The sequence below is a fragment of the Falco rusticolus genome, chromosome 4 (genome assembly GCF_015220075.1).
Source record: "Falco rusticolus isolate bFalRus1 chromosome 4, bFalRus1.pri, whole genome shotgun sequence".
Taxonomy (NCBI): Eukaryota; Metazoa; Chordata; class Aves; order Falconiformes; family Falconidae; genus Falco; species Falco rusticolus.
Window position 1 is genome coordinate 90,747,685 of NC_051190.1, and position 27,502 is coordinate 90,775,186.

Sequence of the window (27,502 nt, forward strand, 5' to 3'; positions counted from 1 at the left end):
TCAGCCTGATAGAAAAACTTCCACTGTTTCTTAATTTCCCCCAACAAATGAAGTCCCAGGACTAGGTAAGGAACAGCTGGCTTTTCTTCCTTAAAATATTTTTAAATGTTTCAACTGCGATACTAAAACCATTCCAGGAAGTATGGCAAATTTTAAAATATACAGTAGAGAAATACTCTGGAAACATATGACAGAGGAGCAAAAATATGAAAAGATTTGTTGTTTGTTTTACTTTAAAAGGAATCTTAAAAGATTCTAAATGGAAGTATCATCAATTAAAAACATAGACTACCCTCTTCTACATAAACCTGAGGCTTACAACATATTCCTTGCCATTCCCACCATCTCTTTTCTGCTTTTGCAATCAGTACAAATATATTGTTTATATATTTATTAAGATTTTTAAAAGTATTTGAGGATAGCTGAGTGAGCTGTCATACATCATTTCTGCTGAGTTCCTGTAATGGTCCTGAATTCCTCAAAATTGAAATCAGCTCTGTGAATGTAAAAGACATAAACAGTCAGCCCTGATGACTAAAAAAGGCGAATGAGGTAACAGTAATGCCGGTGAAGCTGTTTGTCTCCAATGTACCATAAATAGTGAAGTGAAATTAAAATTTTTCAATCAACATCAGTTATGCACATGGATGCATGCACACATGTGCACACACACACATATGAAAAAAATGCTTGATGAGAAGCAGACAGGATCAGAAGTTCAAGCAGAGGTTCTTGCAAAAAAAAAAAAAAAAAAAATGGTTGGGATTTTTTTATGTTGTTGTTGTTGTTCCTGTATTGTGGGATCTCCTAGCTGCAGGAAACAATGGATTGGAATACAGACTTCCTTAATTTCCTGCAAACTTCTCCCATGCAGAAGTCACTTTTCTCTGTCATATATCTAGTCTTACTGAAGGTTCCCCACTACACTTACATTAAATGATAAAGAAAAGACAGCATGTACCACTAACAGCCAGATCTGCTCCCTCAATTGAAATGTACTGATCAAACAAATAAATACCCCACTGCTGTTTCCACAACTATAACTAGCCTTCCCCATACACGGAGAAAGTAAGTATAAATACATACATACATACATACTAAATAGGTATACATATTTAAAATAATATACAGGGTTTTCCTAGAACTTCCTTCCCCTAGAAATCAAAGTATTTTCCAACTCATTTCCCAAGATCTAAAAAACTGCAAATGATTAGTAAGGTGAGACACAGAGAGTGATTTCTCCAAGGTTAAGGAAGAAATCTGTGGCACAGTAAGGAAGTCCTATTAGATTTCTTTCCTCTTTGTCTTGCTCCTTAAAACCATTCTTCTAAGAGATTGATGGCAATTAGTCTCCATGGAACCACGACACCATTTAATGAATCATACAACAGGAAAAGCCTATCTCTGGAAAAAAATGCCTTTCCTGTTTCAGTAGTATATTTGTAATGCACAGTGACAGGAGAAGACCGGAAAAAGGGACATTTCTCCTGAGTGGGTTGATTAATTAACATAGATTGTCTGAATTCAGTCCAAGAAATCTATGCCAAAGAGGAATACTGTACTGCCTTTTGTAATTGAGCTTGGGGCAGTCCCCCCAAGCACTTCATCTCAAGAGCACAGAAGGAAATCATGAAGCCAGGTATGAAATCGGCCTTTCTGAGCAATAAAGACATCCTTGATGCAGATCATGGGGCAAAGGACAGAAATAGTGTTTATCATCTAAGGAAATGGGGATAAGGAAAACGTACAATATAAACATTATCAAAACTAAGAATAGTTGTTTTGTCTGGAAGAGGTGTTTTACATGATTCCTACAGCTATATTGTTTCCTGTTTGATGAGAGATGATTCCAAAGTGTACGCTTGTATCCAAATCCCCAATTTGCTAAGGCTTAGAAGGGGTCAGAAATGAGGTTTATTTCACAGAGGTTCCTGCTAGTTAATAAATTCTACAAAGGTTGGTTTGTTAGGGACAGCTGAATACACTGTGGCTTTTCCTTTAAAAAAATAATATTTGTATTATAAACACACTTTTAATATAAAAAAACCCCAACTGGTAGCTTTTAAAAGTCAACATTAGACACTAGATAAGGCAGAAGTAGAGAATATTATTAATTGAGTTTCCTAAAGCATATAAAATAGATGATAATGGAAAAGGTTTGGGCAAGATTTCGTTACATTCATTATTTTTTTCTAGTCAATATGGGTTGTTATCCATGATGCTCCACATTGTAACTCAGAATAAATTATTTGGTGGCTCCCAGAAACTCACATGCTACCGCTCTTTGGCAAAGTCCATTACTCTTTGGCAAAGTAGTTCAAGACTAACCCAGACCTAAAGCTTCTTGAAACTTTGTCCCTTCACTTAGCTCTATTGTTTCTGCCCTTCAGCACCATCTGTAACCTGGCACTCTACAGATCATCTCTCCCTTACCATTTTCTGCTCTCAAAAGTACTTTCTGTGCTCTACCTTTCCCATTCTATTAAACTTTGTCATTCCTCCTCCACATCTCTATGGAAAGGTCTAAGCACAACAGAACTGAGTGGGTGATACTGAGGTTAATCACAGAGTGAGAAGAGAATCCATGTGAGAAAGGGCTTCAGGAGGTCTCCAGCCCAAGCTCTTGCTCAAATCAGGGTCAGGTGTGAGGTCAGATCAGGTTGCTCATGGCTTTATCTAGTTGCTTCTTGAAAACCTCCAAGAACAGAACCTGCACAACCTCTCTGGGCAACCTGCTCAACTGCCCAGCTGTTGTCAGGATGAAAAGGACTTTCCCAATATCCAGTCTAAACCCATGTGCTGCTGTGAAGAGCTTGGCTTTTCAGGTTGATAAACTCCCTGTAGGTGCTGGGAGACTGTCACTAGCCCCTGCCGAGGCTGCCTTTTCCCCAGGCTGTACCCAACGCTGTTCCTCAGCCTCTCCAGCTGAGGTGCTCCAGCACCCACTCATCTTCAGAGCCCTGTCCCAAGCTAAAGATTATCAAGCTGCCTTCAGATATAGAGGCAGAAGAGATTCATCCATCCAGCCCTGCAATTAGACAAACCAGTCCTGCAAAGAATGAGTGCAGTACAGTGCCAGGCTTTTGGGACCGAAGCAAGGCTCTCTCTCAGTGTTGCAACTTTTATATATGATATATCAAGGATATGTATTTGGATACAAGTCAGCTCTGCAAAAACTTCACGATGTGAATATATTGAATGTTATATGTGAAACATTATCCTAATGAAATCACTCAACTACCACAGAACCCCATTTTTCTTTAAAATGGTCTTGCAATCTTTTAAAGTTTCTCTTAGTCAGACATGATGAACTCCCTTTTTCATATCCATTCTTAAATGTAACTTATCTTACTAATAGTAACAGCAATGTATATGTGCAAAGACATTTTTCAGTGAATGCTTGAAGCAAGAGCTATCAAAATACAAGGTATGTATCTCTCCTACTATCAATACACATTTTGAAAAGAAAAATGAACAGAAATATGGTTTTTATAATGCAATTTCTCCCCACTCTAATTCCACCAGTACCTTATGATGTGTTTATCAGCATACAGTATATCTCAGGTAGGGATTTTTTTTTTAAAAAAAAAAAGGCAAGGAGCACTGTCTAGGTGTGGAAATAACAAAATTCAATAACCATATCAAAAGATAATTAAACAAAGGAGTATGAATCACCATGTCCAACATTAAAAATGTAGCCTACATTAAAGTCAATGGCAAAATCCTCAGAATTTCAAGATGCAAGATCTACGAGTGAGGATTCATATACAGATTTGAACCTACTCTAAAAGCGGGGACGCGCCAGGAGAAGGACTACTCCAAAGCAATATGTTAGACACAGAGGCCAACTAAAATCTGCCAGCGTGCTCTCACTCAATAAGTGTGTATCACTGCACTCACAACTTTACTTGGCAGTACAAGTCTGACTTCTGTCACAAGCCTCAAGTGTGATGTCCACTTCAATTACTAAAAGTCACATTAAAAACTGGTTTATATGGTTAAAAAATAACAGTCACTTTTTTTTTTTTTTTTTTTTTTTTGAGAGGGCCCAGGGGGATCAGTCTTCTCAGTCTCTTTAAGGAGAAACATTTTTAGTCTGTTCAGTTTCAACATTCACATTAACATCTTAATCTTCCTTAATAAGCAACCCTGAGCCAGAAACTGAGAGCTTAGTAAAATTCTTCTCTACCAAATATAAAATATTCAAATATAACTGCATTGAAAAAAAGTTGCTACTATTTTAAATAGCCATTGAGAAGCAGTTCAACTATCGGAGGTCTGCTCCACGCACTCTTCCCCGTACTCTTCAGATATATCATTGACCAGGACAATTCCAGGGTACTTCCACTACCCGCCATTAGCAGTGGCCAAACTCACCTATGCACTTCAATTTGGGGACAGAATAATGTACTGTCTTACAAGTGATATCAATAGGCCCATTCTACTCACACTGAATGAGTGTCCTTCACCCTTCCCTCCCTTGCCTCTCCCCTACTTATCCTCCCATGCCTGGAAAGGAAGGAATTCTTTTCCTGCTCAAATATCCAATAATCATTTCAGCCATCTGCTTCAATACAAGAAACTCTTCATAGAAGCCCATCTAAATGGCAAACCATTAGAGATTAAGATGATTTATTTTAGTTTAGTGCAATGTCACTGGTTTAATAAAATAAAAAATAACTAAGGATTTGGGAAGTACTATGGCTTACCTATGTAAAAATTCACTCTCTTGCCAATACATTCTATCGCTGCTGACAGACATTAGAACATTCCTTTCATCTCCTTCCTCTTCTTGCAGTTTAACCTATTCCCTTAAGGAGTATTTGCTTTCTCTAAGATAGATTATACATTGTATGCAACATGAAAACCTTACACACTTTCTCTACCATCTGCAAGGCTTTTCTGCCCACTTCTTTAAAAAGAATTAAATCAAACCCCTTATTAGTCTTTTCATTTTGGATAAATAAACCAGGATTACTTTTCTGTTAGAAACCATAAAAAAAAACCAAAAAAAAACCAAAAAAAGGATTACTATTTCCAGATATGTGCATATAAATTAAAGAAGCATTTTTGAATACAATCAACCAAACATCCAAGCCTAGTGGGACCAAATGTGGAATGCAAACTGTGATAAAGAGCAAATATGAAGCATACACATACACACAACACAAAACACCCCCTCTATTCATGCAGAAAACATGATCTAATACGGGATTGATTTCTTTCAAATAATTCTTTCTGCATCCCAGTGTGATTCCAGGATGTGCAAATTAAGATAAATTTTATGGGTCAAATTCATCTTACCACTACATGTGCTCAAGTCAACTGAAATTGATGACAACTGGATGCCGTGTCAGAGGGTGGAACTGGCACAGAAAATCACAATGTAAGGAGAAGATGTTACAAAAATGTAAGTGATATAGTGCTTTGAATGCTAGAGGAAACAATTCTTGACATGGCTTGGGAGATGAAAAAGCATAAAGAAGCAGTTGACCCAATAGCTAGTAGATCATCAGATAAGGCTCCATTGTCAATATAGGGCCAACTGTAAGGATCGGAATGAGAATATTCCTAATGCCTCTGGATGAACCTAACCCCATTTCATAACTACATCTAATGGAAGTAAAGCTACACCAGCTCCAAGTCCTGATCCACTTAAAAGTTTAAAAGAGGGGAGGCTAGTTTATTACTTTGGTATTCTTCAGAAATCCAAAAAAAGCTATTTAAGATTTCACCATTGCAGAGCTTCATGTCTAATCTCATTAAAGGAAATAGTGTAATGAAACTTACAGTGTGAACATCCCTCCTCTTTCTTCTTTCTTCTGTTTTTTTACAACAGAAATGTCCCTAAAAGAAGCCTGTGCAACTTGCAAAATAGACCTAAATCAAAAACAGATTCACATATTCATGTAGATGATTTAGCAATAATATTTCTAGCAGTGGGAGTTTGCAAATATTATCAAATCCATCTTCATGTTTTATGACAACTGACCGATGAAAACCAAAAGCTATTCTGACACACATTTTAACCCATTTTTCTGCTACTGGAATGAATATGAGCACAAACGTCCTCCTGGTTTAACTTTTGTTCATTTGAGTGAAATGTGAAGATGTGTCATGTCCTCAGCTGAGTTCCAGAACTACTCAGGATGTCATGTAGCTTTCATTTCAAGCTTCATTTCGAAAAAAAGGATTAAACATCTAACCTGGAACAACTATCCTCCCAGCTGTTGGATGACTAATTTCCATCACAAGTCCATTGTGCAGCACCTAGGAAAAAAAAACAAACCAAAACATGTATGTAATAAAAATATTTAATCAGTTCCTAAACTTCAGAGGAAAAAAAGAGATAAATATTATCATGTTCTTTCACAGACTATCTGAAAATATAGGGAAGTACAATTCAATTTGCTTAATTTATAAAATGAAAGCCCTGATGTTTGACAGTACTCTGTTTATGCATCTAAATAAATGCTTCACTAAGACTTTACACGTCTAACATATCTTTAAGCCCTTATATCCAACATCAAACATAAGAAACTGAGCTGCAAGCATGTCATACTTTCAACCACCAACAGGCAATTGGTACCAACATGGAATGAGATTTACAACCTTCACCCATTTGCATTTTAATCCGCAATATGCACTGAAGGCCTATACATAACTTATGTTTTCTTTTTTTGCACTGTTAAACTGTTGCTTTTGCACTCATGATGCATCGCACTATGAAATGCTGTCTTAGTAGCTCTTACAAACATTTAGGAAAGATGATGTAATTTTGATGTTACTTCTTGTTCTTTCAAATGTGTATGCCATGCTTCAGCCCCATGTCTATCTGTACGGAAGGATTATTCATCACAATTTCCAGTTCCTTGTTACTAACCTCAATAAGAAAAAAAATAAATGTTTTCTGCTTGAGGTTAATAACAGGAACTGGAAATTGCTATTTTGATACCAAAATTCCCAAGTAACAGAGAAACAGACATTCATAATAGCAAACTCACTGCTATTCTTAATAGAATTCTGCATCCAAAGCCAGTAAGTAATCTTTATCATTTCCTTGCCTATTATTCTGCCATATCTTAATCACATCATCAGAATTTTTAGGAATTATTTGTTATTGAAGTATCCTCTAAAATAAAAAGTCTCCCATTAATCAAGTATTTTTATATCCAATGTTGCAAGTCAAGAGTGCCTTGGAAAATGTATCACTCATAGAGGCTAAAACTATGAAGTGGTCATGTAACCTTGCACCGTGAACAATACTAGCAACCTTGACTTTTAATGACAGGTGTTGGGTCTAAATATTCTTCAGAATTTCCAGGTAATGAGATGACAATTTTCTTACGTAGTCTGCACCATATTCTCTTTTTTTATTAATAGAAAATTTTCTCCTAATATATAATCTAAATATATTTGCTTTGTATTAAACATCTTTTTTCTTGTCTTTTCCCCAACTGGACACAGAAAACGAATCACTAACATCTTTATAACATTCTTTTACATACTGGAAGATTGTAATCACATCCTCCTTCAGTCTGCTCTTTTGTAGACTAAACAAAACTAATTCCTTTAACCATTCCTTCCAGGTCAAATTTTGTGAACCTTTTATCTGTGTGGAATAGAATGCTTAAGAAATTCCCATTCCTGAACAGGTGGTGTCAAAAGGTCAGGTCAGCTTTCTCTTAGCTTGTGGGGTGAGCCTATTCAGCTGACATTTAGAAATCCAGATATTTCCGATAATAGATGCTGGTGGAAGAATGCCTGTTCACTGGTCTAATTGTTTGGCACTGTACCAAATCATTAGTTGTATTTCTCTTTTGGAAGGTTAACACCAATTTTGGTAGACATTCAAATGAGAAAGCCAGAATATTATTTTTTTCCAAATGACAGAATTGGAAAATATAATTCCTTGGTTTAAGTCATATTTAGAATCTTTCCAGTTATGCTCTTAATCAAACAGTATTGAAAGTTTAGCCTCCTTTCTCCATAACTTGTTTATGCAGGCTTGCTTTATGCATTTAATTGAATATTTATGACGTGAATGTAAGAAAACATGCGTATTCGAACGTGAAACCAACAGCATACTTAGTATGCATAAGCAGTTCTTTAGATGGCATATTAAAGGCTGTAACTAAAAGTGGCACCATTTGGTTAAAGAAAAACATATAGACTCTCTAGCAGCTACTCAGGGCTTCACCAAATGTATGCCTTCCTATGTTCTGAGTCTCTAAATTCTTCTGAGAAGGCAGACACATTACCTTTAGAAGATTTCCTTTTGTTAGACTCAAATTCCATCTCTCTTTTCTCTACAGAATGAACTAAGAAAAACCTGCACTATCTTTGACCATCACCAGTCTAATTTCTACTCCCTTTTAAAAGTATGTTTAAGATGCAGTCAAGCTTCCTTTCCATTTTCATAAGTACAGTATTGATTATCCCTCTCATACATTATTTTCTTGAAAACATAGCAATTTTTATTACTCTTATTTTTTACAGTTATTAAGCCTATATCAGTACACTCAATTCCATCTTTTCTTTTGAAGAAAACAACCCCCAAGCAATTAACCTGGCAGAAGACTAGGGTTTTTTTCCCCACATCAGCAACATTGCTTACAATAGCGGGTAATTTCCTGTTTCTTGTATTCCACTATTAGGATTCCCCAAAAGATGCTGAAAAAACAACTTCACTGACTCCTCCTCTCATGTGCATTCTAAAAACTATGATGGAAACATATAAGATTACTGCATCATAGCCTGTGGGAGAATGCAGCATTCACATCCATTATCATCAAAGACACGGAAAGTCTGAGGACAAAGTAAGAGAAAGAACGTGAAGCTCTTCTCCTCCACTGTCTTGTACCACTCAAAGGGTCATGATCTTTCTGATGTTGTAGAGTCCTCTATCCCCATTGTATGACCTTAGCTCAGCATATGGAACTGATGAATCAAGAGGATCATGTAAAAGATAACAGCCGTAAGTAGATCCATTTCTAATTTTTTTTTCCATATTGCTTACTTTACAGGCTAGAAATACTCTATTACTACCTTGCCTGTTCCCATCTGAGATTTTGTGAATCAAATTAAGGTCTGGGTGGCATTTTGCACTGGTTATAATGAGGTGACTTAAGGGAATCAGAAGCACAGGCTTCTGTCTTTCGGTAATAACTTTTTCATGCCATTTCATTTTATTCCAAATACAGTCATCTTGTAGATTAAAGAAGAAACCTCTTTTGTCTGTCTACTGGTTATTGAAAAGAAAACCTGAAGTCACCATTTCGTAATCTTATCTCAACAACAGCATCACCAGTGTTCTGCTGTTCTTTGTGACATGTTCATGCAGTGTTTGTTTTGGGTTTTTTTTCCTGTTCATACATATCTTATGAGGAGCAGCTGAGGGCAATGGAGCTGTTGAGCCTGGAGAGGAGGAGACCTTACCGCTCCCTACAGCTGCCTGAGAGGAGGTTTGTAGGCAAGTGGGGGTCTGTCTCTTCTCCCACACAATAAGCAATAGGACAAGAGGAAACAGTCTCAAGTTATGCCAGGGGAGGTTTAGATTGGATTTTAGGAAAAATTTCTACACTGAAAGGCTGATGAAGCATTGGAACAGGCTGCCCAGAAAGGTGGTGGAACCACTATCCCTGGAGGTATTTAAAAAATGCAGATACAATGCTTAGGGACATGATTTAGTGGTGGGCTTGGCAGTGCTGGGTTACCAGTTGGATTTGATGATCTTTAAGGTCTTTTCCAACTAAAAATGATTCTATGTTTATGTTTTCCCTCCTGACATTTAGAATTGTAAAGGAAAGTTCCTCCTATCTGCAAAAAAACCTCTCCAGACCAACAACTAACAAACCACAGTATGAAATAGTAAAAGAATCTCTGCATTCTACTCAAGTCAATAGAAGATAGAGTTGCTCTGGTTTGTGCGGTCTGTTATAATGATTCCTGTATCAACCTTTGGTAGATAATATTTTGAAAAAAAAATTTGTGCTTTCTTGCAGACTGAATTTGAAAAACTATATAGACATATATACACACAAGGCAGAATATATGTAATTATCATTAGTTGCTATAGCTCTACTTTGGAATTATTTAAAGTATATGCAGACAGTATCAGACTTGCACATGTTACAAAAAGACAATATTGTTTGGCAATGGATAAAAACAACAGAAGTCACTATACTCTAAAGTTATTTAGCCAGCACAGTTTGTTACATGACTTTATTCAGACTACAGCAAATAGAACAATTCATATGATTATGTCTTCTAACCTCAGAGAACAAAAAATGTAACCAAAAATACCAAAATGTAACAAAAAAATACCAAAAATATAACTTCAATATTATTTTCACAGTATTATATGGAAGGAAGCTCACACAGAACCTTTTAAGCAAAGTTTCTTAATTTTTTACTTGTGTAATATAAACCAAGGGTAATTTAATATATGTCATCACATTTATTGTCAGTTATTTCATTATTTCCTCTTAGCTTGTCATGAAAAAAACTATGGAGGATACTTCTATCAGCTGCTACGCAGCTCACAGTAATTTAGATATAATAACATCAATGATGAATTCTGCTCTTTTCCCTAATTATGTTAATGACTGCAGGTTTAAAAGTGGTTAAAATTTTTATAACAGGCAGCATTAAAATCTCTTAGCCACCTGTTTTCACAAGAAGGATCAAATGTTAACTCTAGTTATTTCTTGTATTCTTACCTTGTTCAAAACAATTAACAAATAGTACTTTTCCATGTTAATATTTATATTATCAGTGGGCATGTTCAGTTCAATATTGTAATTTTTGTTTTAGTTTTTGAGTCTCACTTAAAAGCTACATGATGCATACGGAAAAAAGGGAGAAAATGAACTTTAAAAGAAATATAATTATGATATAAAAATACAGTATGGCTTTAAAAACAATTTTACATTTCATCTTCATGTAGAAGACTTGCAAGGCTGAAAAATCTATTTCAAATAGGGACTTCATCTTTCACTGCTTGGGACTTAAGACTCATTCTTTACAAGATCATATAGTACACACAGTGGTGCAAGACACTTGATTTCAACTTTCATAGATCCTTCAAGGAAAAAAGTTAAATTCTCATTTTTCTATGGCTGTAGCAATCCTTAAGGTAGTAAGACATATAGACTATTAATGTAGATGATGGCTTTCTTTAGGACTTGTGTGAGTACTTATTTACCTATTTGAAAAACAGCTAGAAAAACTATCACCACACTGTATATGGCTTCAGGATGATTTAAAGAACTCTGTTTTTTTCTCGGACATTCCACATCTTGTAAGAATATCTGATGCTTGATGATGGATCCTTTAATTGATAAATAAAGTAACAATACCTATACAAAAGTGTTCTTTGCTAAAAAGATGATATAGCAATGTAGCAATGGTTGTGAAACAGAAACTAATCATTAACATTATTATTAACAAGCATTAATCTTACTTTCATCCCTCAAAAATGAATGGCCTTCTTATATACTAAGGAAGTAAAATGCTTCTTGTAGTACTGATGCAGCAGCACAAATGGCAGGTAGGAGAACCAGAAATAATGTTTCCACCTTTTTTCATGTGGATGATGGGGTGTTTGGCCACCTAGCAAACATCTGGCAAATTCCGCAGTTACTATAAAGTTTTTCATATCATGTTAGTTCATTTCAACTGTAATTTACCTGATTAGGTGCATAACTAATCACCCATGACAATGTGGTTGCTCTTTGAATTACCAGCAAGGGTTCAGATCCATTCTAGGTACTACCTAAGATACAATCAGCTTCCAAATCCCAGCTGAAAGAGATGCTGGAACCAGAAACATATCAAACATATTGTCAGCACCCCACCCCAACTTTAAACATTTCTATTTAATGTAGAGCCAAATGTTCAAAATATGAATTTGTACAGATACCACTCTCACAGTTCCATCTACAATTTAGGGAAAAGGATTTTCAGGGCCACAAAGGAAATGATGTAACTGTTTTCTCCGTATATTTGCAGCCACAAGATAGCCGGCTGTTGGTAAATGTAACTACTACTCATGCCTCCAAACCACAAGAAAATAATAATGCTGTTTTTCCTGTACATGCTGAACATAGAGCTATGGCCATAATCACCCCCTAAAGAAGTAACAGCGCGTGTTGTGAACACAATGCCATATTGGAATTGCATCCCACATCCTAAAAGCACCTCTTTCCAAATAAGATGTTAACTCATTTGAAATTTGAAAAGGATGTTAAATCTATCCCTATCTGGTGGCTGATTCTGCCTTGTCTCATATTTCTAGAACAATAATATGCAGCAGAATATCTTGTATATCAGCATGTTCTCCATCACCCCCCACTTTTTTCAATGCAATAATTCCCGTATTTTCAAGTCCTGTTGTCAGTGAAAGTTGCCTTTTATCTCTAACAATTTTATTCTTCTTTCTAAACACAGCTTCTAACATAGAGGGCTCACCTGGAGAAAAGGTAATATCTCTCTACTGCATGGGCCATGTAAGCATTGTATTAGTGAATCACATCTATCTCCAGTTTACTTGCATCTACCTTCCATATTTGAAGTATCTCATCATGTACTGCTGGAAAATTCCATAATTTAAACAGAAGTAATGTTCTTTACAAATTTTTGAACGAGCAAAATCTGGGTTTTTTTTTTGTTTGTTTGTTTCTGGTTACTTCTTAATTGACTTCTTTATTCCCAGTCCATTATTCTGAGATGATAAATGCTGTGAGTATGCTACAGTCCTTTATGTTCCTAGCACCACAGCTATGATTCTAAATGAATACAACAAAAGAAAACCACAGTTCACTGGAAGGTCCTTACTCTCCATTTCTGCTTTCTGCTAGGCCCATGCCTTACAGATTGTTTACTCTGGTAAACTTTTTCTTTTCTTTGTGGGTGTGAGGTGATGGCTTCGACAAAGTCCCTCTTATGCCACAGCTTCGCAGCTTTTTACACACATGCTGTACACAACATTACTTTTTATTGACATCCCTAGGGATGGGGATTTGATTCCTGAAGCATATACCTTTGACTCAAAACCCAAAAAAATAATAATCCTGCTCCATGTAACCATATTCAAATACTACTTTTCTGCTTGGCTGCTGTGTCTCTCATTCTACTACACCTCAACTGGATTCCATGTTGATTCTCAGGATTTAATTTCTTTGCTTTTTGTGTAGTATCTTTTGCCTAAAGCATTTTTATACATCCTTCAGTCTAACAGTGGTTCTTCAAACTTGCTGTTGGCTCTTCAATACTGAGTTGAAGTTTTATTCAATATTCAGTTGCCATGACTTTAACCCAAAAAGGCCTGCTCTGACACAGGACTCCAGGGTTCCTTACCTGCATTCCTGTATGTCACTTAAGAATTGCCACCTCGTTTGCGTGCTCTAGAACTAAATGTTTCAAAAAAGGCCGTCACTCAGTGTGATGAGAAATTGCTTCCCTTACACTGTCCCACTGTGACATTTGACCAGCTGAAGGTAGTTGAAGTCACCCCTTATTACTACCTCATTACGCTTATTTGTTTCTTTGATCTCCTTCAACATTTTGGATTCAATATCCGTTTCCTGATCAGAAGGCTCAACAGGACAGCCCAAATACTGCTCCCCCAGCTCTATGACCTCATCTGTCCTTCCTGCTCAGTTTATAGCCAGGTATTACACTCTCCTATTGATTTTTGTCATTCCAGCCTTCTTCTGTAATAGCTGCTGTGTCAAGATCCTCATTCTTTGCCAAGAATTTCAAGTCACCTATTTTTTCTCTTACACATCTCATGTTGGTATACAGTTTTTGTATGCATTTGGGGAAGCAGGGAGTTGGCCGGGTCTTTTTTTTTTTTTTTTTTTTTTTTAACTCCTAAGTTTGAACACTGTATTTATTATCTTTCCAGAATTTCTCAGTAGCCCCTCCTTAAGTTTTGCTGTACATTTCATTCTTGTCCCTTACGCCTTTTGTATGACTGCCATTATTAGCAGATGCCTTTACACAGTGCAGGCCCTCATTTGTCAGCTTTTCTTTGACTCCTGTATGGGTAAACACACTCATTAATTTCCTGCTGCAGCAATCTATTTTTATTATGGTTCTACACAACTCCTTGCACAGAGACTCTTCCTCCTCCAAAGCTCTGTGTAAGAATCCCAATGGAAGTCCTACCTCTTGTCATCCGCTAACTGCAATACCAAAATTTTTAAATTACGAATCCTGCACATTAGACTAAAAGCAGTTCAGAAGTGAGCGTAAAGATGATTAAACTTCCAGGTTTCCTGGGTAAGTTTCAAGGATTCTTTTAGTAGTTCACAATACTGGCACAGAATATATCCACCACAGTGAGCTCCTCTCAGGCACCTTATGAAAGTTTGTTCTTCAAATTCTGACCTCAACCCTCTTCCTCCCCGAGAAACTACTTAGAAAATTGTTTCTATGGCCAACATGAACCAGGCAATTAATGTTTTCAGTAATTCAATTTCTGAAATCATCTTTCCAATTCAATAATGGAAGATATAACCCTGATAATCAGAGTAGTTCTCATATTAATGTTTTACTTTCCTTAGCACCAACTGCTACAAAATCAAAATGGAAAAGTCCTTACTGCTAAATCAGACACAGTATAATGCACAAAAGAGACATTAAATAATCCCCCAAAAAATATTAAACAATGAAAACCATTTTTGACAGAGCAGAAACACCTTTGCCATTGTCTAATCATAAAACACATACTTATTCTCGAGAAAAAGCACTAAATTCAATTTATACTTCACAGTCTAGGTAAATATGAGACAGCTGCTAAATATCTCTATATAAATCTCAAATGTTTTCATCAGATGTATTGGAAAATAATGAGAGTAAAAGAAGGTACTTTTATTCTAATAGCAGACCGTATTCTAGTAAAGAATCAGGTTTTTTCAACTCTCATGGAAACATTTTAGAGGGGTTTATTAGCATATAGTATAATGAATATTTATAAAAAACAGAAAGGACATTAAGAGAACAAAGATTTATAATTCAGGCCAAAATATATGTACAAAAAAAAAAAACCCCAAAAAAAACCAAAACCAAAAAAACAAGGATGCAAATCTGTAATTAACGGTATGAATTCTCTGATTTCCAGGGTTGCATCCCTGAGCCTTCAGGGGGCTTTCCAGGTGCCCCAGTACAGCTCCCTGCTGACCTCCTACACCATCAGGCTGGAAACGTGGCAGGGGACAGAATCTGTCCTTATTGGTTAAAGAATACATCTACTTTTCAGATTTGTTTTTTTTCCTGAGAACTGAAATGTGACTGTAAAAGTACATTTTTTGTAGGTTTGGATGTGTAAATCCTAAATTCACAGAAATATTTAAGCAAACATGCTATTTGGGTATGAGACCTGGCTCATCCTGGTAGCAAGATGGGGTGTGGCTGCATTCAAAGCACTGGCTCTGGGATCAAAGAGCCCGTCTCCAGCTGTGGCATACCTTTCATGTATAACACTGATAACTCCACACTGACCACCTGGAAGGTGCTATAGAAACAGATTGATTTTATTATTGCAACAGGCTGAAATACTGACTGGTTTTGCTTCAGTCAGAATTGCCAGCAATTTACTGCTAGCAACCCTGTTACAAATCACTGGGTTTTGATAACACATTTCCTACCTTAGATTATTACAAATATTATATTCAGCATTTAAATATTATGTTTGCAGTTTCTCTGAGCAAAAAGCATGGAAAAACCTAATTACAAATAATTTTTAAAAACAAGTGAATGTAAAATGAAGACAAGTGTCCTGGATTGTGCAAGGGTTACATTATTTTGGTGTCAAGAATGTCACGTGAAAGGCTTTTGTTTCATTTGATTTCACTGCAATTTACCTCTCATATTAAATGACAACAAAATAAGTTTCCAGATGTTTTCCTTTGTGGAAACTGACTTGTAAATGCAAATCACCGTAAGTGTATTTCTACAGCGGTAATAAGCTAGGCCTGCCATGCCTTTAAGCACCGTGTACCACAGGTGGGAGACTGGTGGGGAGAAAATACTAAGAACCTTTCCACTGCCAGTGTTTTCAGAACAATTCTGTAGATATTTCACATGTGCATTATATTCAGGGATCACATCCAAACTTGTCTATGGAGCTGGCAATAATGAAGATAAAATACTGGCAGTTTCTGTGGGGCTTTGTACAACTGAGATTTTTCAGAAGTACTTTTTTGCTGTGTGGTATAGGAAGAAGTCACATGCAGTTGCAACTCTGAATTTGAGAATGTACTGAGGCATTTTTCCAACATGTAGGAGAAGTGTTTTTTCAAAATATGTAATCTTTAACAATACTGAACAGTAAGAACAGTTCTCATAGTTTTGGTCTAAAAATCATGTGTTTTCACAGATGGGCTCATACGTTACGGAGAGAATACATTTCTAGAAGGAAAAGAAATTTCAATAGTCAGGAAGCCTCAAATATTCACAAACTTACTGCTGGGCTAATAGTAAGCAAAGGAACCATTAACAGCAGCACTGTACCATCCTGCTAATACATCACCTGGTTTCTGACGGTCCTTGGGGACCTCACCTGTTCCTCCCAGTACAAAGCATATAATCAGTATAGGTTTTCCAATGCTGCACACCACACTGAGTTCCCAAGAGCCCTCTTTTAAGTACTCCATCCATCTTTCATTTGCCATGTAAGTGTTGTGGTTTATTTGTACATCATTCATTGTTCTGTTAGAGCTAGTCTGTCAGCTCAGAGTACTTACCCCTTCCCAGGACTGCAAAACTTGCTCATCCACAGAGGAATGCCACTTAATATTGGTACCTGCTTAGTATTGTAAAGTACATCCAGATGAGAGTATCTCCCTGCAGACCCTCAGCCTGCTGCAGGCACAGATTCACTACATCTCTCCTTATAAGTGGTTTACTTTTGCATACTCTTGCACCGAACTTTGCAGCCCTTTAGAGAAGGATCTGTGACTGTCGTTTGAACTACATCCTTTTGACTTCAGTCAACGGGAGCTCTGTGGAGAAACACAGGCAGACTACACTGGTAAACAGTATAGATTCTGTTCACTTTGAGTGTTGGGTTTTACTTCCTCAGTGCTTCATGTCTCAGGCAGTCAAAGGAACTTTAATCAACAGAAACTCTGGCACATGGAGATCTTTCCCGATTTATACTCACCCCCATTAATACTGGCTTTTGTAACAAAAGCATTTAACATCAAGAACTACTAACCATGCAGATACCAAGGAGCTGGGATTCAAGAATACTACTTGCAAGATGTGTATGGAGAAGCACACTCAGGTGGAAAATGAGTCCCCACTTTCTATCAGCACCTGCCACTCCTTTCTAGCAGTTCAGTACTTAACTGTTTTTATCTGCTTTTCCATTATTAACGTTTAATTTCATGACTTTTATTACCCAACCATAAAATTTCTCTCCAAGTTACAGTAAAGCAAAAAGTAATGAAAAGCCAGGCAGGTATTTCAGAGCTATGAGTGTACACATTTCTGTCAGGAGCTGTCCTCCTTTTTTTAAAAAAAAAAAAAAACAAACAAAAAAAAACCCCAACAAAACCACATAGTTTTGAAAAGACTACATTTCACAGTCACTTACTCAATAATGTGCGTTAGATGCCCTGTGAGAACTTAATGTAAAAAGCAATTTGTATTTGAATAATATATATATAACTGTGAGCAAAAGCCAATACAGGTTTTTAAATAGCATGCTTTCTTTGCAGTGCTTCCAGACTTCTCTTGCTTTGAAGTTAATGATCCTGTACCTTAACAATGAAAACACAACAGAAATATGGCAGTTTTGAGTGCTAACGTACAGACTTAACAATACCCTACAGCAATGCCACCGGCTACTATACTATACATTCTACTGATGTTCCCATAATGAAATCTCATTCAGATGGAAAATATACATCAACTACTTAATGGAAATTAATTGTAGGAAAGCACTGTTTATTTCCTTAAGCCACAGAAATGTTAGAAAATTATAAAGTTCTAGATATACTCCTAAAACCACAGAGAGCCTGAATAGAGCACGACATTTGCATTTCCGTACTGATCTTTCACTTTATGTTCCCATTTGTGGTCAGACCTGGCATATAAGAAGCCTGAACTTTGTTTTGCCCTGTCAGGTTCCCAGTGAGGACACCTCTGAAAGCAGGTACCAGGGCTAAGCCTCGATAAACTGTAGGATCAACAATTCCAGGTGGAATTATCATGAATGTTATCTCTGAAAACTAGTATTCAGACAAGTACCTGCTTGTCTGATAAGCCCTATCAGTCCCTCATGACATGCTTTCCTCATTGCTGTTCCCAGCACAATTCTTACCAGAAATCTGGAGAACTCACAGTGCCAATATAGAGGCAGAAACTCTGACATCTTCTCCAGATAAACAGCTTCACACCTTTTACAGATAAGTTGATTAGATCACATAGTTGCTGGAACAAGTTGTTACAGAAGCTATGAAGGACCAAGGGGAAAGAAAAACAAAGGAGAATACTAAGGATGGACTTCTTCACTTAAAATCTCACAGCAGTTTGCATGAACATAGGTGTGAAATAGTTCACCTGGGTAAATTAATACCTTCAAATGTTCTGACCTATTTTGGAAGTTATACCCAATTTTAACTCCTCAGCTTTGTAGGTTCAGGTTTTTTTCTTTTTCCTTTTATTTTTTTTTTCCCTTTTACCTCACCAGCGGTACTTGTTATGTAATATTACATAAATTAATCCTAGGATTTGACAGCATTAAAAGCAAAATTGACAGTATGTTCTCTTGACAGAAGAGTATTTTTTCCAAACATTTAAATCTAAGCAGATGTTCAAAGTAATTGGAAATACAATTTGGACATGTCTACATACTGAACCATTTCAAGGCCTTCACAATACCATCAATTTGCAACACTTCACTGTACCTGAGTTTATTTGAAGCAGGTTGCACAGCAATTAACATTTGCCAGAGGAAATCTCTCATGTCAAGCCATAAACACTTATTCCAAATATTCCCTTTGTGTAAAACCTTGCATTCTAACCGGTGCTATGCAAGCAATTAGAATGAAGGGGAATCAAACTACACAAAATGTACAGAAATTACATCTAAGAAAATTTAAAAATAATTTAAAAAAAAGGAATTGTCTTGGGGTTGCAGCTGTTTTGTGTGACTAGATCCAACCTGGGTTAAATTTAAGTACAAATGCATAAAAATTTCGTGTTTGGGGCCTTCTGACTACAATGTTACTAGCTTATTATACAGTATGTATTTCCCACAAATGGTAAATCAATCTAATAAACTCCAGTCCTGCAAAAAGATTCTCCTTCCAGAACTACTTTTGGACAACAGATCTCTTCAACTCCTTAGTATTCCATGCAGGCCACAAGAAGTTTATGTACATAATTCCACCTAAGTATCAGAGCATGTATCTGCTATACTGTCTAGATAAAAAAGGTCATTAAAGAATGCTGTGGCAAAAACCTTGAATACAATTTGGCTGCTGAATGAAATCAGCCCATTATATTCTATTATATAAAATAGATTATATTCTGTATTCTAAATGTTATATTCTGAAGTTTTTTTTGTTAATCCAATGGATCACCTACTGCTCAAGACATCAGTTGGGAGAGTTTAACATTAAAAAAAATGTTTGGTATTTCAGACCAAAAGGCAGAGTACTGTAATGTTTGATATTTTAAGCTAGTTTGAAAACAGTATTGTATAACAACACAGGTGTTACAAAACTGTAAGCCATATCTTTACATGCACATCATGGGATACTTTTTAAAGAGAAAGCATTATTTCCTTGTACCTCATTAAGACATATCTATACCATACATACAGTGGAGAGCATAAAACTAAGAGTTTCTTTTGTTATAAATAATTGTTACACATACCTGTTTATTCAGGTTTTTAATTTGCCTGAACTTCTTTTCCCCACTACTCTGCTTAACTGAGGTCAAAAAAATGTAGAGCTTGAAAGAGATATTCAAAAGGCAAGTGGTAAAAGGCCTTTTATTAACAGAGGCGCATGAATGTTGAGATAAAATAACAACTGATGTAGGCTGTCAGTCCAAAATCTGATGACTACTGCTCACTGCACTCAGCCTATCCTCCAAGTATAGGAAACCACAAATTATCAAAACACAGTTGCCACATAAAATTAACTTATGGGAACTACTGATATGGACTGCAATGGAATATGTGACCTGGTGAGTTTGTGAAGACAGTCAAAGAAAGGATTTCTCTTTGAAAAATGAACTTAGATTGTGGCATTTCTTGCTCTGCCATGCATTTATGGGATGAATTTGGAATTTAACCTTATGAGCCACGTTCACCTCAACTACCTTTAGACACTTGACTGAGGATTGCAAGATGATAACCAAACTGCCCTTATTATAGATGACAGAAAGACACTTCCAGAGGGTGATTATCGATTCTGATATTTGACTGTGATTATCATTACTATGATTATGATATTACTCCATTAACCATCAAATGATCTTACAATAAGAATGTAGCTACCTCAAAAATCTCACTTAAATGCTTAGTTTTAACTGAGATGCATTCCAGACTATGTACATCAGTTCCTCATCTGTAAAAGGCAGCAAATAAAATTTCCACAGTTCTCAGAAGAATAGAAGGCACATGGGACACTGAAAGGTACAGAAGGGATGTGATGTTGGGCTAACTTCATATCAGTGGACATAAGTGATCTGCTTTCAGCAGAGGTGAGACAGGCTGCCAAAACGAATTTGCACTATAATAATAAAATCCTCAGTATTGCTGAAATTCACTGTCACTGATCTCGTATATCCATTGACACAGATGTTCCTTATCAGTTCTTTCCTTTTTATATATAACAAAATATTCAAAGGCTCAGAGTCAATACTCTGTGGGTTGAAGGAAAAAGCAGTAATGCGTTCAGAAAACATGACCGGAATAAGTGGTAAGTGTATAAGGTATAAAAGGACAGATTGGATGTGTGTATAATCCAGTTTTCCCTTTCAGCACTGACAAATAGTCCATCTTCAGCCAAGCCTCTCCACTTACAGGCAGTTGACAGTTAGGGCCTGCCTGCATTCTCCCTTAATCCATCAACACATACTTGAAAAGAGATATTCCATCTCCAGAACCAATCTGGAGTTTTTTTCAAGTAGGGCACATGGAGATAGCTTACTTATTTGTCTTGCAGAAACACATCACTCAAGAAGACAACATCAAAGACAGCAGAGCTGTCATAAATCTAATGCTTGCTTTTTTGTTATTATTACTCAGCTATTCAAGGCAATGGAGTTTTGCTGAACTTCATGACGGTAAACCATGCTAAGCTGGGACAATATTCAAATTTAAGAAACGTTGTACCACACTACACCCCCCACAATAATCATAAAAAACATTCCACATATGTAACTGATAGCCAAATATAAGCTAAATACCTTGTAGCTACATTCACCTTGTGTTTGATTACTAAATTGTAGGTGCCTAATTCTGATTGCAGTTTATTAGTGCAGAAAAGCAAATAAGGTAGGAATCCAACCTGCTTCCTCTTGAGGTAGTTCCACAATGTGAACCAAAGCACGGTAAACAGAGATTTGTTTCAAAAGCTCCAAAATGCTAAAGTTGCTTAAAGGTTTACTGTAATTAAGTGAAAATAATTTTACAAAGTATGTAAGTGGGGACCTGGACAAGGAGCCGTGGGTTTAAGTTGATTAGCTCACAAGGCAACAGAGCCTGCTTCCACTGATGCAAACAGGAGTCACAGCAAAACCCAAAACATGCTGGGTGCTGCTGTTCAGTCAGGTTTTGGGTTTTAGCCTGTTAATGATGAATCCCAGATGGACATTCATAGTTGTCTCTTGGAGAACTGGAGTAGTAAATACATTTTGTTCATTATCATTAATCTATTTAAGCATAAGTTGTAAGTGACAGGCTAAAGACATTCTTCAGGTATGCAGAATGCTTTTCTTTCTACTGCTAGGCCAAGTGACGTTACACTAATATGATTCTGTCACTGAAGTCAGCTGCCTCAACCTTTCTCCTAAAGCACTCATGCTTTTCCGTTTGCAAAAGCTGTAGGAATTTGAAATACGTATTAAGTTCAGAAACAATTCATCTTTCAAACTCTGATTAAAATAACATGCTTGAAAATATCTTAGTGCTTTAAAACCAGCTATTTCATCTTAGAAAACATGTGTAAACGCAGAATCATTTGAGACTGCAAATAGAGAATACAGAAACCCCTCAAGAACCCAAGAGTCTTAGTCTAGTTGTTCTTAGAGCAAATTTCTAAGAGGACCCAATCTAGAGGCAAAAAAACCCTCTTTCTTCTTTTCATACCAGCAGAAATGGTACCATTTTATATTACAGATTTACAAAACATTTTTTGTATTGGATTTTGTTGGATTGTTTTGGATGGATTGTGATCCAGAAAAATGTTATTGCTATATTTTGAAATTAGATGTTTATACAGTAAAATACACAAGACAATAGTTTGTCAGCCTCATATTACTGTGCAGTACTGAGATGTCTTTACAAGTGTATTTTTCTTCTTTCACTAATTAATGCAAAATTTTTAAATTAATTTGAGAACAACTTGAAAAGCATATGTTAAAATTTGACAGCTGTGATCAAACAACAATAGAGATCTGTTAGTTCTGCCTTTAACTTTGTAATGTGTTAAAAATGCTTCCCAAAATCATCACAAGCATTAAGAAAACACCCTAACACATGCAAAGACAGAAGTCTAGTAATCAGCAATAAATTACTATTAATAGTGTTATCAAGAAGAAAAATACAAATAAAAGACTTAAGCTACGTCTCTAAAAATCAATAGCATAATTCACATGTACTAATTAAAAAATAATTCCAACCAAAAATTTAAACCAAATTATCTATCGCTATTAGCTTTAACTTCCATTTATTGTGATACTGAATTTGATCTTCTATGTTTAACATTTCTCCTAATCTTCAAGGATCACCAGAGAAACCCTAAATGCTTCACAATCCTTGCTTTCTGTGCACTGAGATCTCAGAGTAAGAATTCTTTTTAGTTTTCCTTGATGATGGTGGAAGAATTTTAGTTTTCCTTGATGACAATGGAAGAATCTTCCTCCTGTCACTATAGATCTGACAGCAGGTAGAGTAGTAGAGGCATGGTTCTCATGGCATAAAGGCCATAGCTAAACATTTTAGTGGAGCCATAGTTTCATCTTAAACACTGGTCATAATGGAAGACAAATGTGAGAGCTGTTTTCTCATCAAGATGTGCTGGCAATCTGAGCAGAACAGCTCAAGTCCATCACATTTAACTGTACTTAATGACTACTGGGTTCTAGCAGACATAAAATCATTTCTGGAACGCTATTAAAATTTTCTTGAGACTTTTCCTTTGTACATTTAATTGTTTTTACTTGTATGCAGAGTTTCAGATATGTCATTTTGCGTACAATGTAGTTTAAAGTTGCATTTAAGCCTTGACAAAGGATTAGTAGAGCCATCGTTCTGAGAAAAAAAACAGCTGTTCCCTCAGCAATCTGAGTAGTCAATAAAATGTCTGTGTCGTTCTGCAGCACTGAAATTATGAGGTCAACTGCCAGTGGTGGCACTCTCAGAGGGGCAGGATGAGGATCTAGAGCAGGGGTCCTCAAACTTTATAAACAGGGGGCCGGCGCGCGGATGAAGTGGCAGGCAGTCATCTGCGGCTGCTTGGTTTCTCCCCCCAACCCCTGGGGGGGGGGAGGGGGGGGGCAGGGGGGTTCTGTAAATACCAGGGGCCGGATTGAGGACCCTGGGGGGCCGTATCCAGCCCGCAGGCCATTGTTTGAGGACCCCGACCTAGAGAAAGGGCAGACGTCCCCATGACTCCTGCTTGCTCATGCCTGCCAGTAGTTGGTTTTATGCATTAGCATGACACGGTCATGAAGAAAGTCTACGGTTGTTCCAGAGATGTTTTCCTCTTGGAGAAGTAATATCCAGTGACAAAAATCAGGAAAAAAAATTATGAAATTACTTGGACAAAATGCAATGAATACATTATTTCTAAAAATGGTAGCATTCAAGTATTCTACAAGAAAAAGCCTAAACTAAAGACTTCTCTTCTTGTCCTACATCAGTTTAATTACAATGAATACTTATCAAATCACACTGCTTTGCTTTGCCTATTTGTTTCTCTACTTAAGCTAATTTCACTATGGGGAATGAAAATCCTAATGCAATTTTTGAAGCTCCATAGACACAGAATGTACATACATGCTTTTTAACACTTTCTATTGCCATACAGCCATGTCACTTTGTAATTCACTTTGTTTAGGAAGGACAGTACTTGTGCTAATGTGGCCTAATTAATAACAGTCAGAGTTAATTCTCCTATTTTGGTTCTATGAGTTCTTGCAAGGTTCTTTAAAGCATTGAGGAGAGGTTTGAATGGGGGGACTAGGAAGGGAGTGAAAAATGAAGCAGGCACATGGTTTTCATTTGGGGGGAGGGAGTCTGTTATGAAATTTACTTGACTGCTGCAGGCAGTATTGGAGGATTAAATGGAAACTGGCTGAACCTTAGCTTCCAGTTTATAAAGAGCATTCACTCTATAAAGTTTCCTTATAGCACCTTTTTACATAATGAGCTTTAACTAAATTCTGTCAGCACGGAAAGTGGTTCATATGGTTTAAGACGTGTCTTACTTCAGGAATTCAGAAGCTTTTCCTTTCAAAGGCAGAGAAGCAGCTTTAAAGGAGGGCCTGAGTCTTGAAGTGGTGGAATGTGTTGTACCTTTCCCATGTCTCATGCTTTCAATTACAGACTTGAGCAAATCTACGGCAGAATGTTGATCTTGTTGGCTGCAATTATCTTTCACCTAATTAATCATATGTTATTGTACATAACCCTTAGTCTCTTCAGAGAGTGTGGATTTTCCTGATAGTACTACAACTGGTAAGAAAAGTGGGAAGGATAAATATATAACCTGATGTCATTTTTATTTAATTTTCAATCTGTTTTATTTATTTCCGTTCTGGGCTCAGAATGATTTTATCTATAAAGGTCCTTACTGAAACCTACTTGACTCATCAAGGTTGCTACCTCTCCTTTTCTTTCCTCTTTTTTTAACCTTCAAGAATTTCCAGCAGGCTTAGCCTTGTGTAAGTACCACTGAATGGTAGGAGGAAAAGAACACAAGAACATCCTGCATTCAAATTTAGAGTCATTCCCCTCCCCACCCCACCCCGCCTTTTTTGTTGCTGTTGTTTTCAGCTACATTCAGCTCCTAATTATTATAAATAACCATGATAAATTATATTTTGTACAGTTGTGCTTAGAGAAATACCAGAGTATGTTGTTTCAGGCATTGTGCAGCTACCAAACCTCTGCTGCCATTCTAAATAGACACAAAAGCTTAAAAGACTTCATTGTTCAAACACTTCTAAGAATGTAAGTAGCTTTATCAGTGCACAGTGTTCCTGGGAACTGGAAGTAGTTATGCTATTCGCATGTGCAATTGGAACCAATCTTGTATTTTCAGAACACAAAATTTAAAATCAGTAGAATTAAATTCTGTTTTTTTCTAACACGGGATTGTGGAGATTTTAAAGTCTTCTAGAAGTAAAGGTGTGTTTTTAACAATGTTATCCTTCTGCAAATATTTCCTTTTTCAAACCATAATTCAAGCCAAAAGGATAAAGAGAATTAATTCTGGGGTCAAATGAAGTGTTTGTTTCAACTGGAAACTAAGTAGCGATATTCACATTCTGATAAAGTATAAATGAACATGGTCTCAAAATCTTTCTTTGAGATGGAAGATCAAAAAAGTCCTAAACTGTCCCACTCTAAATGGCTGCAAAGAAATACTGTGCTTAATTTTTCTTTTTCAGATATCTAAAGATTTTCCAAGAGTTCAGGTTGAAATATACCATCATCTGGCAAATCAACTATTCATCTGAACATCTCAAAGGACTCTCCCTCTAATTACTATTCATATGAAAACACTGAAATACTTTATAAAGATCAGGTACTTAATGGCATTTGATTAACAAATCTGTGAGCATCTTTAGAAGAGTAAGGAAAGGCTATAATAAGGTAAAATATAGAGAAATATAGAATACTAAATTTGACTCATATTTAATCAATACCAAAGTCAGAATGCAGGCAAACTTAAAATTCTGTTTGGACAGAGGGGTTGCCACAATGCAAACAGGTGCCGATGCAAATGGAATCTGCCAGAGAATGTTAGAATGACACATGTATTCTTTTGGGTTGTTGTAATTTCACAGCCAGAATTATCTCCTTGAACTCCATCACACAATTAACAAAGTTTCTGGCATACTAACTCGGCAAAGGGGGAAAGAATCAATTTTACAAGTGTAATATAAAATGTGATATTTATACTGTTTTCCGGTAGTAATCAGCTCTGTCTGATGTGCAAGTAATTTGTTGAATGCCAAAGATACTCACGTCTGGCTAACAGTTGTTGGCTGATTTTGCTGAAAGCTGTGTGTCAGAACAGGAATCCGTTTGCGGTAAAACGGTTCGTGCAGGAAGGTAGGCAGCCAGTTTCCACATACTGCACTAATGATGCCTCTTCACAGCAACCACATTTTCCATTTTGAACCCCTGCTCTAAGAAGTCCTAAAATCTCCACTGAGGCAACATAGGGGGAAGAGTGTATATCTCCTCCTCAAAGTCTCAGTTTTCAAATTCATAAATTAACCACAATGAAAACAAGATGAAAATCACTCCCTCAGCTAAATTAATAATTATTTTAAGCAAACTAATAATGAGACTTTGTCTTTATTGCCCAAAGACCTCAAGATTTTTACATTAGATAAACAAGCCTCAGATAATGCAAGTATTACCTTTTCCAAATATTTCTGTTGGATTACGAAGAGAGTGAAACGAAGGGATATGAAGGGGCAGAATGAGCTGCTGTGTGTGCAGCTTTACAGAAACCCTGGGAAAGAGCTATGGCACTAGCTGAATCACAGCTGCCTCCCAGCATCTCTTTAACAGGGGTGGTGGGTCAGCATGCAGAATGGCAAAACCCAGCAAAGACCATGCAGACCTCTTCCCAGCTCATGTTCATCTACTGAACTTGAAAGAGGAGAAATACCAGTCACAAACCCACTAATCCTCTTCTCTTCCTCTTTCCTCTGATGCCCAACTTGGAAGAGTGATGAAGAGAACATTAATATAATCATCCTGGGAGGGGAGTTGCTTTATACCCTGCGAGAATGCCCTTGGCGTGTATTGCAAACCAGCCCTCAACCCCATGCCAGAGGCCACACAGGAGCTGTATGGCACAAGCTGGGAACAACCCCAAGTTTCCCAGTACAGAGACCTAACTCTTGATCATAAGTCTATCCTTTCTTCATCCTTAATCCTTTATTTTATTTTCAGTAACGTGATAGATTCTAATCTACCTCCTAACCCCATTAGTGCTGCATGCCAGTCCCTTGCCCATCTGCAGCAGACTGCCCTGCAGTCCTGAAACCACTTCAGATGGCACTTTTTCAA

At 36.8% G+C, this 27,502-nt stretch overlaps 1 protein-coding gene across 5 annotated transcripts in view; it reads right to left on the bottom strand.

The window, feature by feature from the left end:
• SUGCT (succinyl-CoA:glutarate-CoA transferase) overlaps positions 1-27,502 on the bottom strand; it is a 337,866-nt gene that overhangs the window by 49,448 nt on the left and 260,916 nt on the right. For 4 of the 5 annotated variants that reach the window (XR_005103899.1, XM_037385359.1, XM_037385360.1 and 1 more), the window contains one exon: positions 6,207-6,270. The exons of the other annotated variant lie outside the window; for it this stretch is intronic. Coding sequence is in view for 2 of the 4 variants with exons in the window: in XM_037385359.1 (XP_037241256.1) it covers positions 6,207-6,270 (64 nt within the window). In the remaining 2 variants the exon portion in view is untranslated. Of the gene's footprint in view, positions 1-6,206; positions 6,271-27,502 lie in introns of those variants that run through there. 5 annotated transcript variants of the gene reach the window in all.